The sequence below is a fragment of the Castor canadensis genome, chromosome 6 (assembly GCF_047511655.1).
Source record: "Castor canadensis chromosome 6, mCasCan1.hap1v2, whole genome shotgun sequence".
Lineage (NCBI taxonomy): Eukaryota > Metazoa > Chordata > Mammalia > Rodentia > Castoridae > Castor > Castor canadensis.
Window position 1 is genome coordinate 165,178,892 of NC_133391.1, and position 25,251 is coordinate 165,204,142.

The 25,251-nt window shown below is 47.2% G+C and overlaps 1 protein-coding gene across 6 annotated transcripts in view; it reads right to left on the bottom strand.

The window, feature by feature from the left end:
- Positions 1-366: 366 nt before the first annotated feature.
- Positions 367-25,251, bottom strand: part of Trio (trio Rho guanine nucleotide exchange factor) — a 344,029-nt gene continuing 319,144 nt past the window's right edge. For 5 of the 6 annotated variants that reach the window (XM_020179766.2, XM_074077719.1, XM_074077720.1 and 2 more), the window contains 14 exons: positions 25,138-25,188; positions 24,813-24,890; positions 23,773-23,964; positions 21,633-21,810; positions 18,749-19,554; positions 14,621-14,868; positions 12,549-12,687; positions 11,842-11,869; positions 11,357-11,519; positions 10,958-11,079; positions 8,112-8,190; positions 6,180-6,380; positions 3,143-3,281; positions 367-2,670 (listed from right to left, as the gene is read on the bottom strand). In XM_020179766.2, coding sequence (XP_020035355.2) covers positions 2,122-2,670; positions 3,143-3,281; positions 6,180-6,380; positions 8,112-8,190; positions 10,958-11,079; positions 11,357-11,519; positions 11,842-11,869; positions 12,549-12,687; positions 14,621-14,868; positions 18,749-19,554; positions 21,633-21,810; positions 23,773-23,964; positions 24,813-24,890; positions 25,138-25,188 — 2,973 coding nt within the window. In that variant the 3' untranslated portion in view covers positions 367-2,121. Of the gene's footprint in view, positions 2,671-3,142; positions 3,282-6,179; positions 6,381-8,111; positions 8,191-10,957; positions 11,080-11,356; positions 11,520-11,841; positions 11,870-12,548; positions 12,688-14,620; positions 14,869-18,748; positions 19,555-21,632; positions 21,811-23,772; positions 23,965-24,812; positions 24,891-25,137; positions 25,189-25,251 lie in introns of those variants that run through there. The other variant, XM_074077721.1, reaches the window with a different exon arrangement.

Genomic DNA, 25,251 nt, shown 5'->3' on the forward strand with positions numbered 1-25,251 from the left:
TGTGGTAACATGGTGCTTGAACCTAAGCACTTCATCCTGTTGAGTATAAGATAGTATTAACCTTTACTGAAGCCAGAGTGAGACAGCTTTTCTTTGTGCCAACTCTGCCAGGAGGAAATGGGCACCTTCAATCAGGTCGAGCTATAGCTTACAGCTCTGTTGCAAATGGGCAGCAGGCATTCTGGTTGCACAGCAGTGCCTTGAGCTTCTTTTGAGAGCTGGTCTCTGGAGCCCGATCAGCTCCCAGTCCCACTCCTGCCCTCAGGTGTGTTCCTAGGCCAGGATACTCTGCCCCTCTTCCAGGTCTCTTTCATATTCAGTGAAAGAGTGACCAACTTAAATAAAAGGCCTAACACAAAAATCAGGCAAATATGTTTAATTTTTTAAAATAACTGATGGCAAAATAAAATATTTACATCACATCATACTGTGTAAACATGTAAAGTCTCTGTACAAAGAAATATACATGCAAAATAATGTAAAAATTTAACTGAAATAATAAAAGAAACAATACACAAATAAATGTTATGAGGTTACGGATACGCATCCAGTTTTTGAATCCAATTTCTTTTAAAAAGTTTCTGTACAATTTTACAAGAAGAGACAAACAAACAAAAACCCAACAAAAGAATAAATAAAATACATCAGAAACTGCAAAGCTTAATCATGCCAGCTATGGCTCAAGACCCAGGTGTCTGGCTGGCTTAGGAAGCAGGCTGGTCTGATTTTTAGTGTATTTCAGACAATAAAGATAGAAAGACATCCAGAAAAATTCACATGTGCCAGAAACCAGCCTCTGTGTTGAAAGTACTTCCCACGCCAGCGCTAATTCTGCCACAGTGACACGGGCATTGGCTACCAGCCTCGGGGTGGCCAGTGCTTAATTGGCTTTAATTTCTTACCAAAAGCTCAAAATCCAGCCAGTTTTTGTACAGAAAGTTGAATGTCAAAAAGTCTAAAAAGTAGTAAGTGTCCAGACTGATTTTGGGAAAAAAAATAATACTTTGGCATTCTGAATAATAGCATAATAAATTTTAAAACATTACCCTATTATCCAGTTTTATATTCAGAGTATGAAATCACTTTTTTACAGTCCTCAAAACTGACGAATTTCACGAATAGCTGTCTCCTTGAACTGATGGCACAGGGCTAGTACCCCTCCCCCCCAATACACACACAAAACCATAAAGTTCACTGTACGAAGTATGTGCTTTTTCTATATATTTATTACAGGTACAACAGAGGTCTTCATAAATAGTTGCATAAAATGTTAAAGCCACAACATTGCACATGATATGAAATAAAACTGAAAAATCCCCAATGAGTGCATTTACAGTATTTTCATCTGACTGTATTCCGCTCAGCAATCTGATTGACGGCTTGGGGAGAGGCTGGGGAAGGGGCAGCAGGGCTGGACCCAACCTGAAGTCTTCGTTTGATGGGCCGACCCTTGGACCCCCAGAGGAAGGCCCAGGTGGTGGGTGGGGTTGGGAGGGGAATGACAGCCCGAAGGCAGGAGCAGTGTTATATACAAGTAAGGCCTACATTTCATCAGAGCAAAACAATCCATTCTATTTTATGCAAAAGTTTGAGGTTGAATGCATGTTTCAGAAGCCAGGTCTGGTGTCGGACAAGATGCACCAGACAAGGCAGCTGGAAAAGGTGGGTGCCAGGTGGGTGCCGAGCACTGGTCGAGGCCATGGGAATGGCCGCCACCTGGGCGAGTCTTCCCAGAAATGCACAGTATCTCTGTTTTGTTCATTAACACCAGTGGTTGAACACAGGCATTTTGTTTCCTTGAACAAATCTTGAAAATGTTAAATTTGCAAAATTCTATCCATGTTCGTTTAAAAAAGTATCTTTATTTTTTGCAGAAACCTGAATAAAATACTGTGATACAGCAATGCGATCTCTGCCTTTGCAGAGGGAACTGCATACACTCCACCCCAGTGCAGCTCGCAGCTCTGAGTCCAAGCATGCTGAGCACAGCTCACTTGGAATGCAACGTCACACGATGAACGTCCGGCAGTTGGTTACTTAGGTTGTTGGTTTTCCTAGTCAAAATTCAAATTAACAGCTGATTGGCAGGTGAAAGAGAATGAGAAAGAACTTCAAGACAGGTCAAACTCTAGGCAGAAGCCTGCTCTGTAAGAAGTTTTTAATGCTACGAACAGGTCGAACATCATTCTGGTGTTTGCGCCGCTCAATAAAGGAGGTCAGTCTGGACGTGTCGAGGACGCCCATGCCTTTGCCATTGCCGGTGCCTGCCTGCAGCCACTGCTCCTGCAGGGCCAGTGCAGCCGAGGGACGCTTGGCCGGGTCCTCCTGCAGGAGGAAGCACACGAACTCCTTGGCCTTCTGGCTAACTCCTTTAAAGTAGTCCTCTGGGAAGCTAAAGTCTAATCGGCAAATGTTCAGGCAGGTCTCTTCCACACTGTCATCCAGGAAGGGGGACACACCACTGAGAAGCACATAGGTGAGCACTCCAACACTCCATGTGTCCGAGGTCAGGGAGACAGGGTTCCCAAGGATGATTTCAGGGGCTGCAAACTCAGGGTTCCCCAGTAACTGATGGATGTAGTAGGTCGTGTTGAGCTGGACAGCATCTCCAAAGTCAGCCAGTTTAATTGTGGGCTTGGCTAAACTTTGATCCACCAGGATATTCTCAGGCTAGAACACAGGAGAACACAGCCATCATTTCCAGACACCCCCAGTGTCAGTTTTCTCTGATGACTGTCAGGATCCTATGGGGAGGTGGAAGGCACACCTGACGGCATCCAGAACAAACTGTGCTTGCCACACACACAGACAGCGCTCCCTGGGAGGGAGGAGAAAGTGCTCGTGGAGGGGCTGCTCTGAGCTCTGCCTGTCAGGGTGCTGAGTGAAGCTGGAGGCCCAGTGTCCTCTGACACCAAGAGGATCACTCTCTTCCCTTTCCATCTCACCCCTGCACAGGGTCCCAGGCCAAGCCAGCAGAACTCAGAAGAACTTTCTAAAGGACTTACAATATGTTAGAAGATCCAAATGTTTGCTAGCATTTCACTGACTGTGTCCATCACTGACTGACACTGGCAGAAACAGATTAGAATTCAGCGTTCCACCCCCTCCCATTTCCAGACCCACCCCAGTCCAGCCAGCCAACCTTTAGGTCCAGGTGTGCTATCCTGCAGTTGTGAAGGTATCGGACAGCTTCCAGAACCTCCCCCAGGTGTGCTCTGATCTTCCCTTCAGTGAGGCTTCCCCATCGTACCACACAGTCCAGGAGGCGACCCTGGTCAGCCCTACAGGGGGTGGGGGGAGCACTGTCATGTTTCGCTTCCATTTGCAGACCTCTTCAGGTTAGAAAGCAGTCGCACAATGGCCCCAGCCTCCACCTTGAGTATCTCAGCAGTATTTCAGGATTGCCCCTCCAGTGCAGTGTACGACTAGACAAGGAACATCAGTTTTTCACACCATCGCTGTCAAAGTGTAAGTGGGGAACTAGGGATCTTGATTTTGAGGGAACTTCAAAGGGAACAGTGGTGGAGATGAGCTGTCAGATTTAGATACTGCCTCTGCTGACAGGAAATGACGAGGCAAGCTGCTGGGCAGTGCATGGCATATAGCAGGCCTCCTGTAAGTGTCACTGCAGGCAGGGAGGGGGCACCGTTCGCCTTGAGCCTTGGTTTCCTTATCTATAAAATGAGCTATTTGAACACTGGACAGAGTCGTGTAGTAAAGAGCCACACCACAGGGCAATACCATAGGACAACGTTGGAGCCAAGTTTTCCCACTCTAAACTTTTTTTTTGTGGTATTGGGGTTTGAACTCAGGCCTGTGCTTGTTAGGCAGGCGCTCTGCCACCTGCAGCCCTTTTGGCCTTAGCTCTCAAATTGGGTCGGTGTGCCTTCCTAGACCTTGATCCTCTCACTTTAACCTTCCTGCACTGCTGGGATGACAGGCATGTGTCCCCACACCCAGCTTTTTGCCCAGGCTGGCCTCAATCTCTGCTTCCCAAGGAGCTAGGATTACAGATGTGGGCCATTATGCTCAGCTGAATTCATTTTTAACATTAAAGAACCACAGTGCTACCCATGTGTGGAGGCTAAAAGCTTAAGTATCAATTTGTTTAATTCTCAGTGCTCTGTGAGGAGGGGCTTTACTGCGCCTACTTTAGAGAAGAGGAAACTGAGGCAGAGAAGGTGCCAGCTGATGAATGGAGGAGCTGGCACTGGATCAAGGCTTCTCTGAATACTGGCCTGTGCTGTGACTCTGAGCCAAACAGAAATCTGTAGGAAGACAGGTCACCTTTCTAGTAAGAGTACTTAATGAGAATATGGTATAATCTGTCACAAAATTCTGTTAACAGTAGGTAAGGCCAAATCATGTAGTATTCCAATAAGAAGAAATGACGGCTGAAAGGCTGGGGATGGAGCTCAGGCAGAGCACTTGCTACAATGTGTGAGGCCCTCGGTTTGATCAAAGCTTGAAGCTTTAGACCACAAGCTGAGTCTTACAGGAGACTTCTGTCAAGGATTTAAGTGGTAGCTCTTGTTCAGAATCCTGGGGAAAGGAGCAGTACTGTTGCTGTTGCTCGTCAAGCCTGCACCATAAAGGAGTCCCCCTGGTGCTGGCGCACGGGCTGGGCTCAGATGCTGGCTTTCCACACATTGTCTCAGTTTAGCCCCACCACAACTCTCTACAGCAGGGGTGACTGCTGAGGATACCAAGGTTGAGGGTAAGCCAATTTCGCTGTGGAGCAAGTACTGAAATCCAGCTGGGGTTGGCTTGTTCTCTGAACATGCTACTGCATTTCTCCTTTGCTATGTGATGTGTTTTCTATTCCAGGGAGAGGGGCTGAAAAAATGGGTTTCTGGTTCCTAGGGCAAGGTTTTAGCGGTGCAGGCCTGGATGGGCAGGCCCCCCTGAGACATCCACCACTCCCCAGGGCATGATGGTTGCTGGGTGGGGTGCTGAGGCTGGCCCTGGGGCAGACTTACCCTGTGAAGAATGTAGAGTGAATGCATTTGCAATTTCTTTATTTTTTTTGAGAGGGTCTTGCTATATAGTCCAGGAAGGCTTTGAACTCATAGTCTTACTGCCTCTGCCTCCCAAGTGCTGGGATTATAATCTCTTTATGAAAAAAAGAATACAAGGAAGAACACCAAGGGTAGGCGCCAGTGTCCCTGTGAGTGAAGGTTCCTGGCTTGAGAACCACCGTCTTGGTGCATCTAACCCCACCGATAAGACCTACCAATTCTATTCTTCCCATGGAAGAATGGAGCAGAATTTCCAAATGGTGGCAAAAGGCTGTGCCCTTGCCATCGGGAAAGAAATCACGAAATGATTCCCCTAAAAAGGAGGAAAACTCAATGCAAGGTTGTTTTATAGAGATAAGAATGTGACAAGAGCAAGGCTTCTCAGCCCAACTCTGACATCTGGGCAGGAGGAATTCAGGTGGGGATGTCCTGTGTCTCACAGGCAGTGAGCAGCATCCCTGGCCTCTATCCACTAGATGCCAACAGTGCCTCCTCTCCCAGCCGTGACTGGCAAGGTCTCCAGACATTTCTAATTGTTGCTGAGGTGAACCTGCCCAGAGGAGAACCACTTCTGTAGATCACATCTTTAAAGACACTTTCTTCATATGAAGCCTGGGGCAGCAAGGCTGCTCTGGCTGGGGGCCCATGTTCTTTCCAGAGGGTATCTAGGCACGGTGCACCCCTCCCATTCTAATCAGCCCTCACTTGGCAGGAGCCCTGAGAGGCAGGACTGAGCTGCCACCTGAAGGACTGTTTACAAACAGGTGTCAGCAAGCCTGCTCCAATCTCACCCAGTACTCCTGGCCCTGGGCAGACGCTGGCTATCAGGTCAGCAGTGGGACAACAGTGGCCTGAGCCTTCCCCACCAGAGTCAGCCTGGCCTCTCAGGAGCTCTGGAAGCCAGTGGGTCTCCAGGCTGGCTGAGAACCCACATGACTTGGGGTGGTGTTCGGTAGCTGACACCAGGTTTGGTTGCTTCTTGGACAATATTTCTTTCTGCCATGACTGGAAGGGTCCAAATTAGTCTGATAATGAGCTTTTGTTTTAGAAGCTCTTTGAGTTCTAAAAACACAGTTTCTACTCTTAGAGAACAAAATTAACCAAAGTGCTTAGAATTGAGGTGGAGAACTCCAAGTAGGAAGGAAGGTCAGTTGTACTCACATCTCCAAAACCAAGACATAACTGGTGGGGGTCTCGAAGGTGTCAAGGAGGCTGACAAGGAGGGGGTGTTGGAGGTTCTGCAGGATGCCAAGCTCATGGGTGACCTGGTCACGCTTCATCAACTTCTTGTTCACAAACTTTGTAGCCACCACTCGTTTGGTTCCTTTCTGATCACACTTCTTAACGACAGCAAATCTGCCCCTGTAAAATATGTTGAAACAATTTTCAGAGGACCCTGAGGTATGCCAAGGAGAAAAGACTGTTACCCTATGGACTGGACATGGGGTCACCTCCACACAGTGGTGACACAACTCCTAAGCACAGCTCTGCTCTCCCTGGCCACTCTGTGGAGGGGCTATGGTGTCATGAAGCCCTCAAATCCTGTGCATGTCCAAATACCTGAGTCACGGAACTGCCACTACTCCATCCTACAGGCAGCCTCCATTTCTCATGCCCTGTGGCTTCCTGACCACCGAATGTGGCAGAAGTGATAGCACCAGGGAGCCCCGGCCTCACCACCTTCATCCTCATCACAACTCTCCCCATCATATCACAAGCTGGGGGGCGAGTGGCTTGTGGAGCCTCCTGAGAGTGCCCCTTTCCATGCTGGCTGAAAGGAGCATCTCCTGCAGTTGAAATGGCCTTGCATTGTGGACATGCAAGTCGACCCACCAATTCAGGATTCAGTACTCTGGAACTGTACTCAGTACCCATGCCCACATCCCTAGCTGCACCATGAGCTTATTTAGGTAAGACAACCTTGGACATCACGCCAGAGTCTGCTGCCCTAATGGATTGGGACCTGCATGCTGAGGAAGGCTCAGTGCATTTGGTATAGAGGACTATGCATAAACCTGTGGCAGGCAGGCTGTGGTGTTAACAGATGCCACTATTTGCCAGCTCTCCCACAGGAAGGAGGAGTCTCCTTTCCCTCACATCCCAGTCACTGGGTGGCTGCCCAGTGACTCATTCTGATGAGCAGAATAAGGAGGAAGTACAGTGGATTTCTGAATCTGAACATTAAGAGGTTTTGCAGATTCTGCTGCTGTTCTCCTGAATGTTTCCACCATCATATGAGGAAGCCCAGGGTGAATGTCTATGTAAAAAGAGGCCAGCATCCCAGGCAGGGCCTCAGATAGCAAGTAAGGCATGGGTGCCAGCTGGCTGGGAAGATGGACGAGATACTGATACCATCAATCCATAGTAGTGTGAGGAATAACACACTACTTAAACGTCACCGTTGAGAAAGCAAGTAGGATGGACTTGTTATGCCACAATATATAACCGGGAGCCACATGACCCAAGTGTGGCCACTGGAACGTAAGAGGGTGCTGGAGTATCCTGGAAAGCTCCACAAAAAAACAAGCTCAGTGGTCTTTCTTTTTGACCTTCTTCTCCTGCCCACGGGACAAGATGCCTGGATGTGGGTGAGTTCTATGTAGTATAGATAGCAGTGCCAGAACTAGTAGCATGGCTACCTGTGGCATTACTGAGCTATCCTGGCCCTGGCTATCCCTGCTGGAGAAATGCAGCCCCTCTATGCTGAAGCCTCATTCAAGAGGATCCTAATGGCCTAATTAATTATACTGCAATTCCTTTAAACATCCACTTACGACTGATACCTGAAGGATGCATTCAGTCTTTCTCAACTGGGCTTCCACAAGAGGATTACATCCTACCAGCCACATGTGTGGTTCTTTTCAGAACTCTCCTAATGGGCAGCTAGTTGGTACTTTCCTTGATGCATAGAAATGAGGCTGGCTCATTCCATCCATGGACAGCACATGGTTCTAGGTCTCCGATCTCCCTGGAAACCCCGGCTGACAACAGCTTCCTATCTTCCCCAGTGTTTAACAGGCAAAGGTCTTTACTATTGCTGTTTAACTTCATCAGTTTACCGTCTTGGAAGGGGTTCTGGGTTTTACATCTCACCTGCCAAGCTCAGCCACTTCACTGTAGAAGGAGTCAAAGTTGTCCTTCCAGGTCACCATGATCCCATCACTCCCTGGACCTGTAAGAAGAGCACCATCTCGCCTGAGCACATTTTAAGTGGCGCTTCTTGGTGAGAAGATACAGACTTGCACTGCCCAATATGGCAGCCACACAGGGACCCTGTGCATCTGAAGTTGTCCCGTAGTATGACACACACATTGGACACTAGGATTCAGCATGAAGAAATGTAAAGCACCTTGTAAAAATTTATGTTGGAATCAAGTGTATGGATAGACTAAATTAAATATTTGTGAAATTACTTTTACTTTTATTTTTAAAAATCTGGCCATAGAAGCAACATAAAACTTCACATATACCTTTCATTTTGTTACTTCTGGGCAGTGCTGCTTAGATACTCTCCCCACCGCCATTCACCCAGTCCACTGTCCTCAAAGCTATGTCTCCTTTCACAGCCATCAGAAATCAAGGATTCACTATCTTTTCTTAATGCTCACAGGGTTTTAGAGTTGATAAATCATAAATGCACCAGAAACATGGGCAGAATTTTATCATACAAGTGCCAGCTAATAATGAACGTAAGTGTTATATATGTCCAAATGAAAACAAGGCATTCTCTCTACAACTCATTCTGCAAAAACGAATCGTTAATCCTGTGACTTGTGACTACGTAATCCAGCTGCCATATAGTCACAGAAAGCACAGCAACATCATGTTCTAAGCCTTCCACAGTGCCTGGCACTCTGGGCCCTATTCACCTTACCTTGTCTCCACTCACTCAGCCGCCTAGCTCAGTGACAGCACTGGCTTATCCCTACCCTTACCTGAGTTTTCTCATCAGGTCGTCACCAGGCCTGTTTCTTTAAACCATGTCCAATCTGATCTGTCTTTCAAGATTCTACGGGGTGAAGCCACCTCCCCCACAGCAAGAGAGCAGCACGTATTTTGGGGTACTGTAAGTTCCTTAGCTAGAGCTAGTGTTGCAGAAGCCCCCGTGGCCACCGCATCCGATCCAGCTCTATGGTCTCAGACACCAGCACAACACGCCACACAGAGCCTCGGATCCTCACTGAAGGATACACAGGGGATGTGATGATTTGATTTCAATCACTACACCAAAGGACACGTGCACTTTGGTCTCTCCTTATGCTCACCCACTCTTACTCCTTTCAAAGGCTTTATCAAAGGCGAGGCTAGGAATTCTGGCTGTGTCACTAATACACAGCACACATGGGCGAATACTTTCCTAACAGAAGCTTCTACTATGTGGGAGAAGAATTACTGTTGGAGTTTTGTTTGTAAATGCAATAGCAGTATACTAGGCAATTTTGAAGCACTTACCAAATCTCATTAAGAAATACTGGACTTCAACCTACAGAAAGATAATCTCCTTCTTCTGTTTTTCTCTGAAAGGGCTTGCTTATTTTTCCTTTGCTTTTATTCAAACATTACATATATACACAAAAGTACATCAAACATAAATGTCAACTCTGACCCCCAGCCATTTCAAGAAACAGATCCCAACACTCCTCCTAGCCATACATCCTCTTCTGTACCAGGGGAGACACTGCCTGGCCTGCTTTTTCTCCTGTCCTTCAGTAGTGTGCTGAAGCAGGCCTGTGTGCGTCCCTGAGGTGGAGGACTCCTCATCCAGCTCAGAATTCCCTCCTGCAGTTGGTATAGGCAGGGTAACCCGAGCCACCCAGGGCCAAAAAGAACTTGAGACTACACTTTGGACATTGTGTGGGAAGGGAACAGTATCTATACAAACAGAACAGAACCTGGGTAATAAATACACCAAACCCCCACATAATCAAATTAGCAATGCCTGCAAATAAAATGGCTTCTCACAGAACATAATTTGGAAATAGTAAAGTTGCCTTGGAGTTGTCTGTGACAAGGTAATATTTTTCTAAAGACTCTGAAGGGTGCAGATGGACTTTTGTGTTAGAAATAGTTACGCTCTTCCTTTTCTGTTATTTCCCACTCATGTCTCCATGGTGTGAACAGCATCACTCAATGTCTTTTCCTTTCAGTGGTGATTTATTAGAAAGGGTCTACTATAGTATACTAAAGTATCCTCAGGTATATGGTTCCAAGAAAATTGCTAAAGGATGGATGAGAACTCCTAGCTGCCAGGTGTTGCACAACCTGCCAGTTACTGAGTATCTACCCATGTCAAGTGTAACAACTGGCTCAAGCTGGATTCTGCCTAGGGAGCTTATAGTTCAGCTGAAAGAGAGCACCAGATCCTGCCAAACTGGGGAGGTACCAGGGCTTCAGACCAGGGTGAGCATGGGATGCCTTCCTAGCTAACGCTTTGAGCAGCCGGGAGCCACTGGAGCCTGGTCCTCATCGAAGGATGGCAGGACGCTCCCCAGAAGGGCTGCTATTGGGATCTGAGTCAGGCCTGAGGATCCACCACATGACCACCTTTCCTTCCTTTTATTCACATTCTTCATGAAACAACTTAAACCAGATCTAGACTCACCTGGAAGACTGGATGAAAGAATGTGCTCTGAGTAATAAGAACACGAGGTAGCATGTTTCAGCTCAGGACAGAGGGTCAGGTGCTCAGGGTGGGACCTGAATCCTTCCTAGAGCACACCCCCAACCTCCCTCCAGGAATAGGAGCCCTTGGGAACATGTGTGCCTGAAAGATGCTGAGAGGACACTTTCCCTGTGATACCCCAGAGACTGTGGCCTCTACTTGCACCTCTTTTGGAAGATCCCACAAGTGGCTTCTTGTACAGGTCACAAAAGTGTGGGCCAGATGTTGGATGTCAGGAGACTCCTGGCAGATATGACTGCCAGTCCAGGTGGCTTACCTAGAACCCTGAGACTGGCTGAAGACAAGGCTGAACCCATGTCGTTCACAGCAATGCATGTGTAGATGCCATCGTCTTCCGTGGTCACACCAATGATCTTCAGAGTGGCCTCTCCCAAGTCACTGCCGCACATGAGAACACACTGGGTGTCAGAAGGCTCGGCACCCTGGGCATCAGCTCTGACCTCCCTCCCTCAGCCTACACCAGTCAGGAGCTCAAGCACTGAAGAGAAGCTTGTGTGGCTCATACTGCACACCTGGCATGGACCACGCCCTCAAGGACTGTCTGAGTGTGAAAGGTGGCCAAGGAAATGAATTACATTAGCCATTGTGAACGGGACATTTGTAAGAAGAATGAGAGTGATCCCAGTCAGAGAACCCCCTCAAGTGGGCCCCTCACCTGTAGGAAATGCTGTAGTGGCCATTGTTGTTCAAGGTGTTGTGTTCAGGGCCCTTCCAGGTGATTGAGGCCTTGGGGCGGCCACAGACACGACATCGAAGAACAATGGTCTCCCCTGTCTCACATGTGACCTCACTCAATGGGATGACAAATTCTGGGGGAACTGCAAGAGAAGGGAGTTGGTCAACACCAGTTACCACCCAGTCTTTTCTATGATCTGCCTCCCCATGAATACTTAACAAATCACTAGGGCTTGCTGAATGGCTCAAGTGTCAGTCTGTCTAGCAAGTGTGAGGCCTGAGTTCAAACCCCACTCCTCCCCCACCCCCCAAAAACCCCTAAACCTAACAAATCACAAAAACTTGAGCTGCTGCCCAAGCCCACAGTGTCCCAGTAACCCTCATTCCAGAGGCTGCATCTGATGTCCTGAAACTCACCCCTGAGACCTGTGTCACCAAGACTAGAAGCAAGATAACAGAACTCACCGTCATAAATGTAGTTGGGGTTGAGAAGCTGAAATTGAAAGGCAAATAGTCATTAGTCACAAACGTGAGCTACTTTCAGACAGGTGACTCTGATTCCAGGGCTATAGTTACTGTTGAAAGAACTTGGCTTGCCTGGGAATCAATCCAAAGAAAGAACCTTTCAATGCTGTTAAATGCACTTGAAAGCTTCCTATCTAATTGGTGAGTTTTGCTCTTGCTGCCCACAAACACAGATGTGCTACTTCAATTCAGAGATGCTGACAGGCCAGTGCCCCAGGTGCTCAGGGTCCTTTCTTTTCTTTTTCTCCAGGCAAAGGACATTTTGTTAAAGGTGCAGCCAGCATCTTGTCACTTCCCCTCTGGCCTGTGGAGGAACAAGGAAGTCTGGGCCACAGCAACTTTGTACTCTGTTTCTGAGAATCCAAGCTATGCATTTCCTCTGGGAACTTAACTGTGTACTCTGAAGCCATGTGTGTACCTAGTGAGGGGTACAGGTATGGACCTGGCTCCTGGTATGATATGTACACCCCATGTCCACCAGCATAGTCCTGAGCAAGCCTCCTAATGAGACCTAGACCTGAGGGACGTTGCTGGAGAGGCTTGAGGGAGGCGTGGCTGAGGGAGGCCGTCCCACGCAAGCCCAGGCTTCAGGTTTGCAGATGTCTGCCCTCTCTGACCCTTACTCTTGGGAGGGTTCTCCCACGTACCTTCACAGATACCTTGTTGCTGAGTCCTTCCCGTGATTTCCGATAACCATTCTCTAACTTGCCTTCCCTTTTGCCGTCTTTATCTTTTTTCTCAGATTTTTTTCTTAAACGGAGTGCTGTGTGCCAAGATGCTGATTTCCTAGAGAGGAAAGCACACACTCTTTTATTATGTCTTTCCAATGTTACCTGAAAACAGCAGAAAAAGGCTAAACATTCAATTTATGCTGAATAGAGACACCAAAAATCCTTTATAACAACAATCCCTACTGAACAGAACTTTACAGTAATACCTAAGAAGCAGTATATAAAAAAAACAGTTTCTTAAACAAAATTTTAAGAATTAAAAGATAAAGGTGTCTGTGGTTAGTGTTTTATGTCAGCTTGACTGGGTCACAGTGCACCCACATATTTGATCAAACATTCTGGATGCTTTTTTGAGGGTGTTTCTGGTTGAGACAAACATTTTAACCAATGAAACAGATTTCCTCATTCAGTCAGCTAAAGGCAGGACTGGGATAAAAAGCCCAGCTAGGGAGAAGCTCAGTGGTAGAACACTTGCCTAGCATGTCTTGAGGCCCTGAGTTTAATCCCCAGCACCGGAAAAGCAAAGCAAAGCAAGGCACAGCAAATGCCACCTCCATGGCAAGAGAGAGGTCTGCAGTAGTCTCAGACTTCATCAGCAGGTCTGAGTGTGGCAACTGCAGACAGAACTCCTCACACTAAGACTGACTACCTCTCTACTCCTATGTGCCCTATTGTCCTGTTCTATTTTGAGCAAACAATGAAAATGGACTTAGATTTCTTTTTGAGTCAATTTCTTATGATGGACACACTGTAAAATAGGATTCTTGAATGCACTAAGTTCTCTCTGCTCATCAAGGAGAGCAGGGAAAGGGACTGTCATGGGGAAGGAGGGATGGTCTGTGCAGCCTGAGTTCACACAGCCTCCTGCTAGGTGCTTGTGTCACATGCAGAGGCTGTTTCAGAGACACGGGTGCAATTTCACTGTAGAGTAATGAACCTGACTGCACTGGTGCCTGTGCCTGATCTTTGTGACCTCAAAAGTCACAAAGTAGGCTGATGTGAGGTGGTTCACACTTGTAATCCCAGCTACTTGGAAGGATCAAAGTTTGAGGCCAGTTCTGGCAAAAAGTTAATGAGACCCCATCTCAATAAATAAGCTTGGTGTGGTAGTGAATAACAGTAATCTCAGCTACATGGTATGCATAGGCAGGAGGACTGTGGTCTAAGGTTTACCCCAGGCAAAAATGCAAGACTATCTGAAAAATAACTAAAGCAAAAAAGCGCTGGGGATGTGGCTCAACTGGTAAAGTAAATGCCTAGCAAGCATGAGGCCTTAAGTTCAAATTCAGGACTGACAAAAATAAGAAACAAAAAACAAGACAAAAAAAAAAGTCACCAAGGTCTATAACCCAGTCCTAGAACCCACTTGGCTGGCCTTTAGCACAGTAAGCATTTCAGGGATAGCCAAGGGAGAAAAAGTTTTAAAAACCTGCACCTATTCTGTTTTCTTTAAGATAATGTTTAAGGCAGCAAAACTGTTTTCAAATTTTTTTTTTTTTGAGACAGGGTCTCACTACGTATCTGAGGCTGGCCCTGAACTTAGGATCTTCCTGCTCCAGCCTCGAGTGCTGGGATTATAGGCATGTCCTATCACACCCAGCTTCAAGTTTCTTAACTGAATTAACCTTCTAGTGTACTGGGGGTGATGGTGAAGGCACAGCATAGGCCTTCCATGGGGCTGGAAATGAGCATCTTCTCTGTGTCCCCAGCACACCCTTGATGAGCTGGGGGCCTCAGAAGGGCTTCTGCCCCCACTCTGCACCTCCAGGGACTATTTTGTGACTCAAAAAGCAGTGTGTCTCTAAATGCAGACTCTGACAGGAACCTGTTAGGGAAAATCTGCATTTGGGGTGATGCCTTTTGCTCAGAGGTGAACATGTAAGATAGATGCTGGCACAGTTTTCCCTTCCCTGTGCTTTCCTCTCAAGGGTCTTTACGGCCCTTGCACAGGCCCCTTCCCCTCGGCTGGCTGCATCACTGGCACTCACTTGAGAGTCCCGTCAGGGTTCTCTGTGATGACTGCACTGGTGTGGCCCAGGACAAAGCCTGGAATCCAGCCCTCAGCTGCAGGGCACTGGTCAGTGGCGGCTCGGAACACCAGAAACATGTTCTGCTGGTTGCTGGCCAGAATTTGAACGACCTCTCCTTGATAGACGTTTATCTCATCCTCCTTCACTGCCGTGTAATCGTGTGTCACCAGCATGGTGGAGATGTTGCTACTGCTGCTACTTTCACTCTGGAGAAGGAAAGACGAAGAAAACAAGGCAGACAGGAACTGAGAGGAGGTCTGATAACAGACGTCACTGGTCATTGTGCATCACGGCACCAGGACCCACAGCAGGGCTCAGCAGCAGGCTGAGAAGCACTTTAAAGTTTCTGCTACACGCTTTCCAGCAAGCTCTCTACTCCCTTTCCAATAACTGAAAGTCAGGATTTCTCTGGACAGCAATTTAGAAACAATTTCAAAATAAACAGCACAATGACAATGCTTTCCTCTGGGAGTGTGATGTCATCACAGTCCCATCTTCCTTGCACCCTGCCAGAAGCTGCTCAGTTCTCACGCTGAGGCCATGTTGGGGGCTGTCTAACCCAAACAGTAATGTCACTGTTCAGTATGACATTCAAAGCTACAAAGAGTAGCCCGCACCTCACTGACACATTAGATAATGGAGACATCCTTCAGTGTTGAAGTGAAAGGTCCACTGGGAAGGCCTGCTCTAGGACCACAGGCTGCTGGCCTGTCTCACCTTTTCTACCTCTTTTCCTCTTCATAAAGAGAGCGAAATACCTGAAAAGTAAATCAACTGTTTTGCTCTTATAGGTAGTTGTCTGTCTCCTTTACTTGTCTCTTAGTGAGTGGTTCTCTAATTGCACTTGCCTGATTCAAGTGTACCTAAGGTGCTGTTGCCATGGGAACACAGGGCAAAAGCATCATAGTGTTGTTGCCCCTGGTGCAGCAACTCAAACTTTTGGAAGAGTCCCTTGTGTGGGTGCAATGATGTCTTACCCTGCAGCCCCCAGGCACATGACTTCTTTGGTCACAGTGACTGATGAGTCAATGAAGCAAGATGGCAAAAGCAAAACCAAGACATTTTCTTAAGGTCACCTATCCAGGCCCACAAACCAAAAGAGTGGGTATCTGTCCCAACCCTCCAGGGAAGGAGTAGAAAGCTGAGGGCACAGCCACCTCCTAAGCTTCATCTTGTCCCATCCCTCTGTCACATTAAGATGTGGAAATGGCTTCTAGACCCTGGTCTCTGAGAGCTGGCTCTCAAGTGCTTCCAGGTTGTGGTTACAAGATATCTATGGAGACCCAGGTCTCCTTAGGCCCTAGCCTCTGCTAGGCTCATGGATGCCAGGACAGGAGAAAACCCTGCTGCACCCACCCTCTTGGGCTTGGTCCACTGAGCAGACTGAGGGGACAAGTAGGAAGAGACTCTCCTGCCTTCTTCTGTGAGGCCAAACCTGGGAACTGTAGTGACCAGGACTGTAAGTATGACCTGTAGTGAACATTTAAACAAGAATGGGGACAAGCTGTTGGCTTGTTCCTGAGTGGATGCCCACTGCTTGTCTGTGACTTTAGCTTAAAGGGTACTGTGCAGACTGAACTAACGCCTCTGCCCACTCATTTACGTAATTTTATACTTTCAGCATGTACTTTATATTTTGATTTATATGGCAACCCCTCACAGTTTTGAGATTACAGAGGTAAATGTGCTAGAAAATATAAACAAAAAGCTTATGTGGCATAGCTGCTTTGGGTAGTAAATCATACAAAGGTTCATTTCATAATTGGAGTATTTTGTCACAATCATAGCTATGAGTATTTTCTGAACACAATCCATGTGCCAGGCTATGAAGCAAGCATTCCAAATCTACCTCCTCAACTCTCTCAACCACCTTGCCAATGCATGACTATCAGCCCCTCAGACTGGGAGGTGGTAAGTGTGCAGAGGTTACCTGGCCAGTGAGAGGAAGGCAGGGCCCAGTCTGCCCCACCTTGCTCTCAGCAGAGCTCTGCAGAAGGCTCCCATCTAGAGTGGGAAGAAAGATATGGCATGCGTCAGGAACGGCTGCCTGGCTGTGACCACAGATACCTCCACAAAAGTGGTCAAGGGGGAAGTAGGCTCTGCTGACCTGCCAGTGGCTAAGACCTGCAATGGGTGGAGGTGGCATCGGCTCTTTTTAACTGGAATGCTGAGAATCCTAATGACATTTTCACATCCCTACTTTGGGCACCTGGCAGTCTTCTCAGGCCTCCAGGGAGTTTCTTTGAGACATTTTAAATTATCTAAAACATGGTACAGCAACTTCCCTTTCCTCGTTGCCTACGACATAAGAAAAAGTGGGAGGCAGAAATCAAAGGTAACTTTTCCAACCTAAAAAATGGTGGACCATGTTGGTACCCACAGACTCTGTCTTTTCTTTTCTTTGAATGAGCATTGGGGAGTAGAGCTGGACTATGCCATTAATCCATGATTACTTGGGAATGTCCAGAGATGGCCAGCACTGGCTCCTGCACTGAGATAGTTATGCATTCTGAGAAGACTCTGAAAATGCCTGTTTTCCCTACTGGGAACATGTTTGGGTTAGGATGAGCTCAAGAGATGTGCACAGGAAAGTTTTGTGGCCTGAGGAGACAATGAAGTGCTGGTGGGGTGGCTTGTCATGACTGAAACTATGATCCCTCTTCTCTGACTGAAACTGCATTTGGATGCTCCCTGCCCATCCAGCACTCCCAATCTAGGTGGAGGTTCTCTTGCTTTGGGGGAAGAGTGGGGTGCCCACAGTGAGGATGCCCATCACAGAGGACGCCTGCTCAACCACTAATTTTTGAGTATATGATGCAAGTGTAAATAAATGTATCAAGGCCCACTTCTTAATTTCTCAAATATAAAAACTGAGTTCAACAAATACCTAATCAAAAATAGGAGGAAAGATGAAGTTAACCCAAATGAGAAATTAATACAAACCCAGAGGGAAGTGAGAAACATACAGCTAGATATTTTATATGTACAAAGAGACAAAGATCCTTTTAAGGAAATGTATTTAAAAATTTATAAAGTGATCAAACATACACTCATTAGAACAGTTCTATTCACTCACGCATGCCTTCAGGAAAGTGTTACGGGCCAGGTCCTCTGCGGTAGGAAACAGTTGTTGGAGGACAGTGAGGAAGCCACGAAATGGGGGGGGGGGGGAACCCAGCATAGCCACCCTTCTGCTTGAGAACACAAGGTAAGTGACAGCAAATGAGCAGGAATGCCCACCACAGAGGCACTCCCACTGCCCATGACGCCCCCTGCTGGAGAGACAACAGATGTGCCCACAGCCTGCCTACGCCAGGCAGCAGCCTCTGCTTGAGCCTTGTGTCCAGGTGCCTGGGGCAGTGTCTTTCCACAGCGAAACTTGGGGTGAAGGAAACACTCCTCCTGGGCAGATTCCTTCCCCCCCCTTGCCCCCACCATTCTGCCAGCTTAGTTTACTTTGAGTTGCTGTTGGAAGTTTTCTTGAGAGAATTTTTTTTCATCGGATGAGTCAAAAATGCTGCAAAGATACTTTAAGGTATAAAAGAAAAACTAAGTGGTGAGCAAAAAGCGTAAAATGTACAGATTTCAATTTAAACAGGATATAGAAAGCAAGACAAAGGGCTCCTCCAAGGGGGGAAAAAAAAAGCATGAGAAAGGCAGGGGCTAAAAATGAAGTTCCAAGATACTTTGCTGACTGGAAAATTGAAAACACCTAAAGATGTTGCATCGAGAAGGTTAATGATCTGCTTTCTTATTAAGTGACAGGAACAAGCAAGGAACGAGTTAGTAGAGATGAGAGCAGGTGCTGTCCACAGTCCTAGGAGGGGTTAGCGGTGTCTGCATTCACTTGGTGGCTGTGTGTGCCTGTTCAGGCCCGTGGGACACAGATACACATGCACACACAGAGAGGCCACAGACGTGTTTACTTGGGCAGTGCACAGGGGTGCTAGAGGAGGCCATTTCTGCCGTGGAGAGCTGGAGAGTTGGAGTTAGTACAGAGGAGGGCAGCAGTGACACAGGAGATTTAGAAGAGCTGGCAGGACAGAGGCGGTGGGGCGATGGGCGCAGGCTCCCAGGCGCTCTTACCCCGTTGCTCTGTGTGGATTGCACAGACTGCTCGCTGGCTGAGGAGCATGTGCTCATGCGGTCCGTGTCCTTGCTGGGAGCTGTGTGGCGGTGTGTCTGCCGCTGGAGGGAGTCACTGTCCCCCGGGAAGGTAAAGGAGCCAGGTCGGCTGGCAGGGGAGGCAGGGATGGAGCTCCAGAAGGAGCCCCCCTTTTGCAGGGGGCTGCTGGGGGGAAAGGGCTCCTTTCCAAAAGGAGAAGGGAAGGCAGTAGAGAGAGGAGAGTTCAGTGGCGAAATGGTGCCGGGCCTGGGCTTGCCCAGGGGTAGTGGGCCCAGGTTGCCCCGTGCCTCCTTGGCATTTCCTTCTTGGCTTGTACCAGAAGCACTCCCGGTGGCCTTCCTGGGGCTCTCCATCACCTTCATCTTGGGGATGGGTTCTGCTTCTTGCTGAGGACCTTCAGAATCTCCGCTTGGGGGGAGTTGGCTGGGCTGGACGAGGACAGCCTCGAGGGCCAGGCTGCTGGTGGGGGGAGGCAGTGAGGGGCTGGAAGCAGACATACCTGACATCTTGTCTGCCTCTGCCTGGCTTGAGGCTGCAGAGGAGACCATGGGGGGGTGGTGTCTGACAGGCTGCGGGATCCGGGAGGGCCTGCTCCTGCTCGAGCTGGGAACGCTGCTGCAGCCGCTGGGGCCACCACCATGGCTGCTGCTGCTACCACTGGAGGCCCCGCTGCCACCACTGCCCCCACTCCCGCCGCTGCCACCCCCGCTGCCACTGCCGCCGCCCCCGCTGTGGTTCCTCTGGTACTCGATTGGTGATGTCAAGGCTGTAACAGAGCAAGACAAGCACAAGAGACTCAGTCAGGACACCAAGAAAAAGCAAACTGCAGAGCAAAAGAAAAGGAGATGGCAATCAAAAGGAAGTGTTAGCTTGAGCAATCCCACAGCAAGTCAGGCTCATCAAAGTGATCTGTGGTCATCATGACCTATGAATACCCACTTCCCAGAGGCCAGAGACTGACACCACCAGTAGTGAAAGGGAGAGAAAAGCCTGGTGTGTGAGGGAGTGGGCAGCACAGGAAGGCAGAGTGAGTAGGGATGAGAACCCTTGGACTGCAATTCCCATGAGCAGGCAAGCAGAGCCCCTGTACCCCACTACATGGCAATAGCTGCATGACCCCAAGCAGCCAAGTGGCCAGCTGCAACAGCCCAATGTGCTGCTAGGACAATGTCCAACAGGACTCTGCATGGTAGGAAAGGTCTTCCCTAAACCAGGGAATAGTTAGGCAAAGAACAAACTGGCTGAGTGTGAAGTAACCCCTATGCTAGCACACATGGAGGTGACTGTACAGACCACCTGTTCTGCAGGTGGCACAAACCAGACAAGGTAAGTCAGAGTTCCACTAGGCCCCTTGCTGGTCAGGAAGCTGAGAACTATGACAGATCTAGTCCCCTTCCTGGGAAACCCTGGGCACGTGGGAGGCAGTGCCTGGGCGTCAGACAGTGTTGGCCATGCCTTGCTACAGGATGAGATTACCACATCCAGAACTCCTGTGACATTCATGATCTGTTGACTTCTCTGGAATAGGTGTTATAACCAGGCTGTGGGTATCAGTAAACTTTAGCATCAAAATACAATCAAGCTTGCAATCTGAGGAATTTATTTTATTTTAAAAACAATGGTTGAGAGATAAAAGTTCAGAGATTCCTCAATCCCAGGTATAAACTGGTAGTTAACAGACCACCTAAGAACAACACATTCGAAGAGCCCTGCATTCAATTGTGGCCACAGAATCCAATTCTGACCCCATGTGCAAGCGCAATCACCCAGTGAGCTGACTACCGCTTGACATTAGGTTCTGCCCTGAGTGCCTATGTTCCTAGCTCTGTAAAGTCTTGTGCAGGGGGCTTTCTCAGGGCAAAGAACACACCAATATAGGCACAGAATGTAGACATGCAGAAAACACAGATCCTGTGGTGGAAGTATTACGTACTCACGTATGTACAAAAATGAGACCTGCTGAAACTATTCCAGGAATCAGGGGAGGAAGGGATTAAAGGAGAATGATGGAGGGGTGAATTCAACTATGATATACTGTAAGAACTTTTGTAAATGTCACAGTGTACCCTCAGTGCAACAATAATACAATAATAAAAATACAAAAAAAAGAAAATACGGATCCAATGAGCACATAGATTTTGACTGGATCCTCCAAGTTGTTCACTGATCACCACATGAAAGCCAGCAGTCACCAGGAGATTGCCACATGTGCTAAGGTATAATGTGGTACTTTGCAGCTGCTCTGTAATCACGTGAGTCATGGAAACCAGGAAGATAAAATCATGTCTTATATTTTGTTTGTTTTTTGAGCCATGGTCTCCCTATGTAGCCCAGACTGGACATGACTTACAATCTTTCTGCCTCAGTCTCCCAATGCTAAGATTACAGGTGTGTGCCACTATAACTAGGCATGTCTTGTTTTTTAACAGAGAAGGGAAGTTTGGGTGTACAATGTACTTGCCAATGTCTCAATATGTTTTGGCCAGTTCCATCTGCCTTATGTTCTATTTGAACATTGTTCTTCCTGGAGCAGGGCTCTAATATATATTCTGCCTGTGACAGAAAGGGGCACATATGGAGAGCAAAATGGCTGCTCCAAATTCTGACTCTGTCAATAACCACCTGTGGAACGTTGGACAAACTGTCAGTCTACTCTGTGCCTCAGCTTCCTCATCCATAAAACGCACACAGTACTAGTACTTGCCAAACAGGTTAGAGCAGAGCCTGATGGATGATAACTGCTAAGTTCTGACATTATTATTAATATGTAATGGGAAACAAATGAGAAACAGTAACGTACAGATTAGAGAAAGAAGACATATCTAGGAATTTAATACACATTACCGTTTAAAAAATTGCGCTGGTTTTCTAGAATCTGGTTGATTTCATGGATCCACGTTTGCCGGACACTTGGACTGGATGAATGCAAAATGAAGGTCTCCACCACGTCACCTGTCCTTGATGTCAGAGCAAATTTACAGGGATCATTTTCCACATTTTCCTCTAGGCAAAGGCAACTCACCTATAACAAATTAAAGCATATTCACAATAGTAAGAGATGGAAGCAACCCAAATATCCACCAAATGATGAAAAGATAAGCAAAATATTGTATGTGGTTAAAATGGAGTATTATTCAGCCTTACTGAGAGAAGTTCTGACATACACTGCAACATGGATGGACATTAGAAACATGCTAATGCAGTAAGCTGCCCATAGAGAAGAATATTGTATGTTATGTGAGGTCCCTAGAGCAGTCAAATTCATGGGGATTGCAGGAGTTGTAGAGAGGAAAGAATGGGAATTCAGTGTTTAGTGGGTAGAGAGCTCCAGTTTTGTAAGATGAAGAGTCCTGTAGGTTAATGGCTATACAACAATGTAAACTTACTTCAGACCACTGAGCTACATATTTATCTGAAATCCACAGTGTTTCAAAATCCAAAACTTAAGTGGCAAATTTTACACCTGGCCTCACTTAATGGGTTTCAGTCAAGGCAAAGGTGTAGTAAAAATACTGTATAAAATTACTTCAGGCTATGGTATAAAGGTGGGTGAAACACAAATGAACTTCATGTTTAGAGCTGGGTCCCATCTTCAAGGTATTCTAAAATTGAAAAGATTTCCTGAAACTTGAAACCCCTTTGGTCCCTGGCACTTCAGATTAAGGGCATTTCCCTGTGCCATGCAGCTTTCCAGTACCTTTTAACTTAACACACAGGGATTATTAGAAGTTCATGGTTTGACCAATGGCTTGAATAACTGACTAGAAATGTGGGCCTGGGATTATCTGTTTCCACACTCTTTACAATGACCCAGTGTGTATCCCTTATTCACTTCCCCAGGAATAAAATGACACCATTAAAAATTTTCAAATATCGATAAAACGTGTAAAGTATATGTGATGTCATAATTAAAATATAGAAAACACTTTTAAAGAAGCAGAATACATAAAAAGAACGTATTATGAGAATTTCTAAGGTGTTGGGTGATCTTTGGTTCACACTTGTGAAAAGTACGGGTGGGAAGTTCAGGTGACGGGGTAATGTGGTCCTGTGTGTGTGTCTGGTCGGGAGCTATGCTCTCCATGGCCTTGGAGGAGGAGCTTGTGATGTGAGGACTAGGAACTCTGGGGTGGTGTGAGATACCACAGCCCCTGACCTTAGCTCCTGACCCTGAAGCCTCTGTAGGCACTGGTGGGCAGAAGACCCTCTAGCCCAAAGGCAGTGTCCACTGACAGACCTACCCTGGGTTCAGCCACATGGAGGGTACTGGATGCAGCCAACAGAAGCTGTAGCAGCAAGCCAGACAGAAGACAGGAAGTACAATGTCCCATCAGTGTGCTGAGACCTGCAGGTTCAGAGGATCTGAAGACTCCTTTATGTTCCAATGGGGCCTCTATGGGCTTAAAGCAAGAAGCCCTCACTAAGGGAGGCACACTTCCCTTCTGCCCTCAGGCCTGCATAGCTGCAGAGGTGGCATGAACTTGGGGTAAAACAGGCTTCTCCCAGGGATCATCTGCTGGGGCCTCAAGCTTTCTTTTTTATTCTCTGTCACATTCTTGGTTTATCTCCTTTACGGGTAGGGTCAATTGCAATTATTGTCTTTGGTCTGTCAGTTTTTTCTTTCCCATCAGAGGATAAGCTACACCAGGGCAGAGAGGGTATCTGTCTGATTCACTCTAACAGTCCCATGCCTGGCTAAGTGCTCAGTACCTACTGTTGAATGGAGGAAAAGAGTGAGACATAGTGCTAACCATTTTCTAGTTCACAAAGTGATACTCCAGAGGTGTGTGCAAAATACTAGCAGCTCCAGAATACAGACAGCTGAAAGATGGAGGGGACAAACTTAAAGGTTCTCAAGTGTATTAGAAGGTTTAATAAATATTAATAAAGCAAGCATCAGAATATGTCACCATAAAAAGAAAATGGATCATCTATGATGGATCTATGTGGTGGCATACATAGATGCTCCTACAGTGCATGTTACCTTGATGCTGTTCTTGAACAGGAACCCTGGTGTGGAGAAGCCCTTTTTTTTATCAAGTGGTTCGCTGAATATGATGATCTGTTCAAAGAGGAAAACCCGCCTCTCTTTACAGCGAGGCAGAAGCCCTGCATCTTGATCTGTGACCAAGAATGTGTCCTGCAAGAGCAGTTTACCCTGGGCAACAATTTTACCCTAGAACAAGAAAAGAGGAGCAAAGGAAAGGAGAAAAAAACAAAAAACATTGCATTCTAAGTTATCTGATATATATATGTTTTTTAAGATTTCCTCCCACAAAATAATGTACTTTTCTTTTTCTTTTACTGAAAGGAATTCTTAGTCCCAAACAGAACAATTCTCTAAATAAAAAGTCTTGTCAATCTCTGTGTAGTTATGGGCCTCAGTTAAATCAGAGCTAAGAACAGTGATTCTCTAGGCGTGGTCCTGGCCCAGAAGCAGCATGAGCAGAACAGATTAGGCACAACTGGGATCTGTGTCACCAGAAGCCCTCCAGGTGACCGTGCCAGCCTCAGTCTAAGAACCATCACATCAGAACTTAACGCCAATGCTCTATCAAAACAGCTGACAAGGAAAGTAACACTCTATCTCTTTACACAATAGTAAGTAAGAAAAAAAGGATTCTGGTCTGAATTCATCTTTAGGAATACATAATAGGTAACAACTCACAGAAAAGTCTGTTAAGAGAAACACTGTGTCCCTGAAGTCAAGTTCTCAGGGATGACAGAAAGGGAGGGGTTACTTGGGTCCTACTTCATCCCTAGCTCCCATGGCTTTAGATGCCAGGAGAGGAAACCAGCTCTTACAAACATGGTAGCTGGGCTTTGAGCAGAGGAAGGGCCCCAAAAAAGCAAACCAAATGCACCAAAGAGAGGTGAAAGAAAATGTCAATCAGGTTGAAGTGAGAGAAGACAGAAAACCAAATAAAAAGGATCAGTTCCCTGCATTTGCAGAGAAACAATGCAGAACAAAGAAAAGGGATATGCAAGGCAGAGGAGCCCCTCAAAGAACAAGAGCTGCATTACGTCAAATCCTTGCAGCCGCCCGACGCTCATCATGTCGTTGCACCGCTTCGGAACTACGCACATGACCTCCACAGCTCTCTGCAGGTGAGGACAAAGCAGAGCCCAGGTTTAGCTTCTCAGGGGAGATCTGAGTGCTGATGCTCCACTGTGCCCTGAAGCTCAAATCCCCTCCCTTCCACCCTGCAGCATGCAGAAGGAGCATCGAGCTGCACTGGAGAGACCCCCTCCCAAAGCCAGACTCCTGTGCGAAGAGACACTCCAGGATTAGGAGAAGAGCTGGAGGTGTGGGTGGAGGTTGCGGGGGCTCAGCCAGCATATAAAGTACCTCTAACTCTGCTGTATCCAGGCTAGCTTTTTTGGAGTACTTGAGGAAGTCCTGCAAGGGAAATGAAGAGGACAAGTAAATATGGATTGCTCATGTAAGACTGGGCACTGGGTT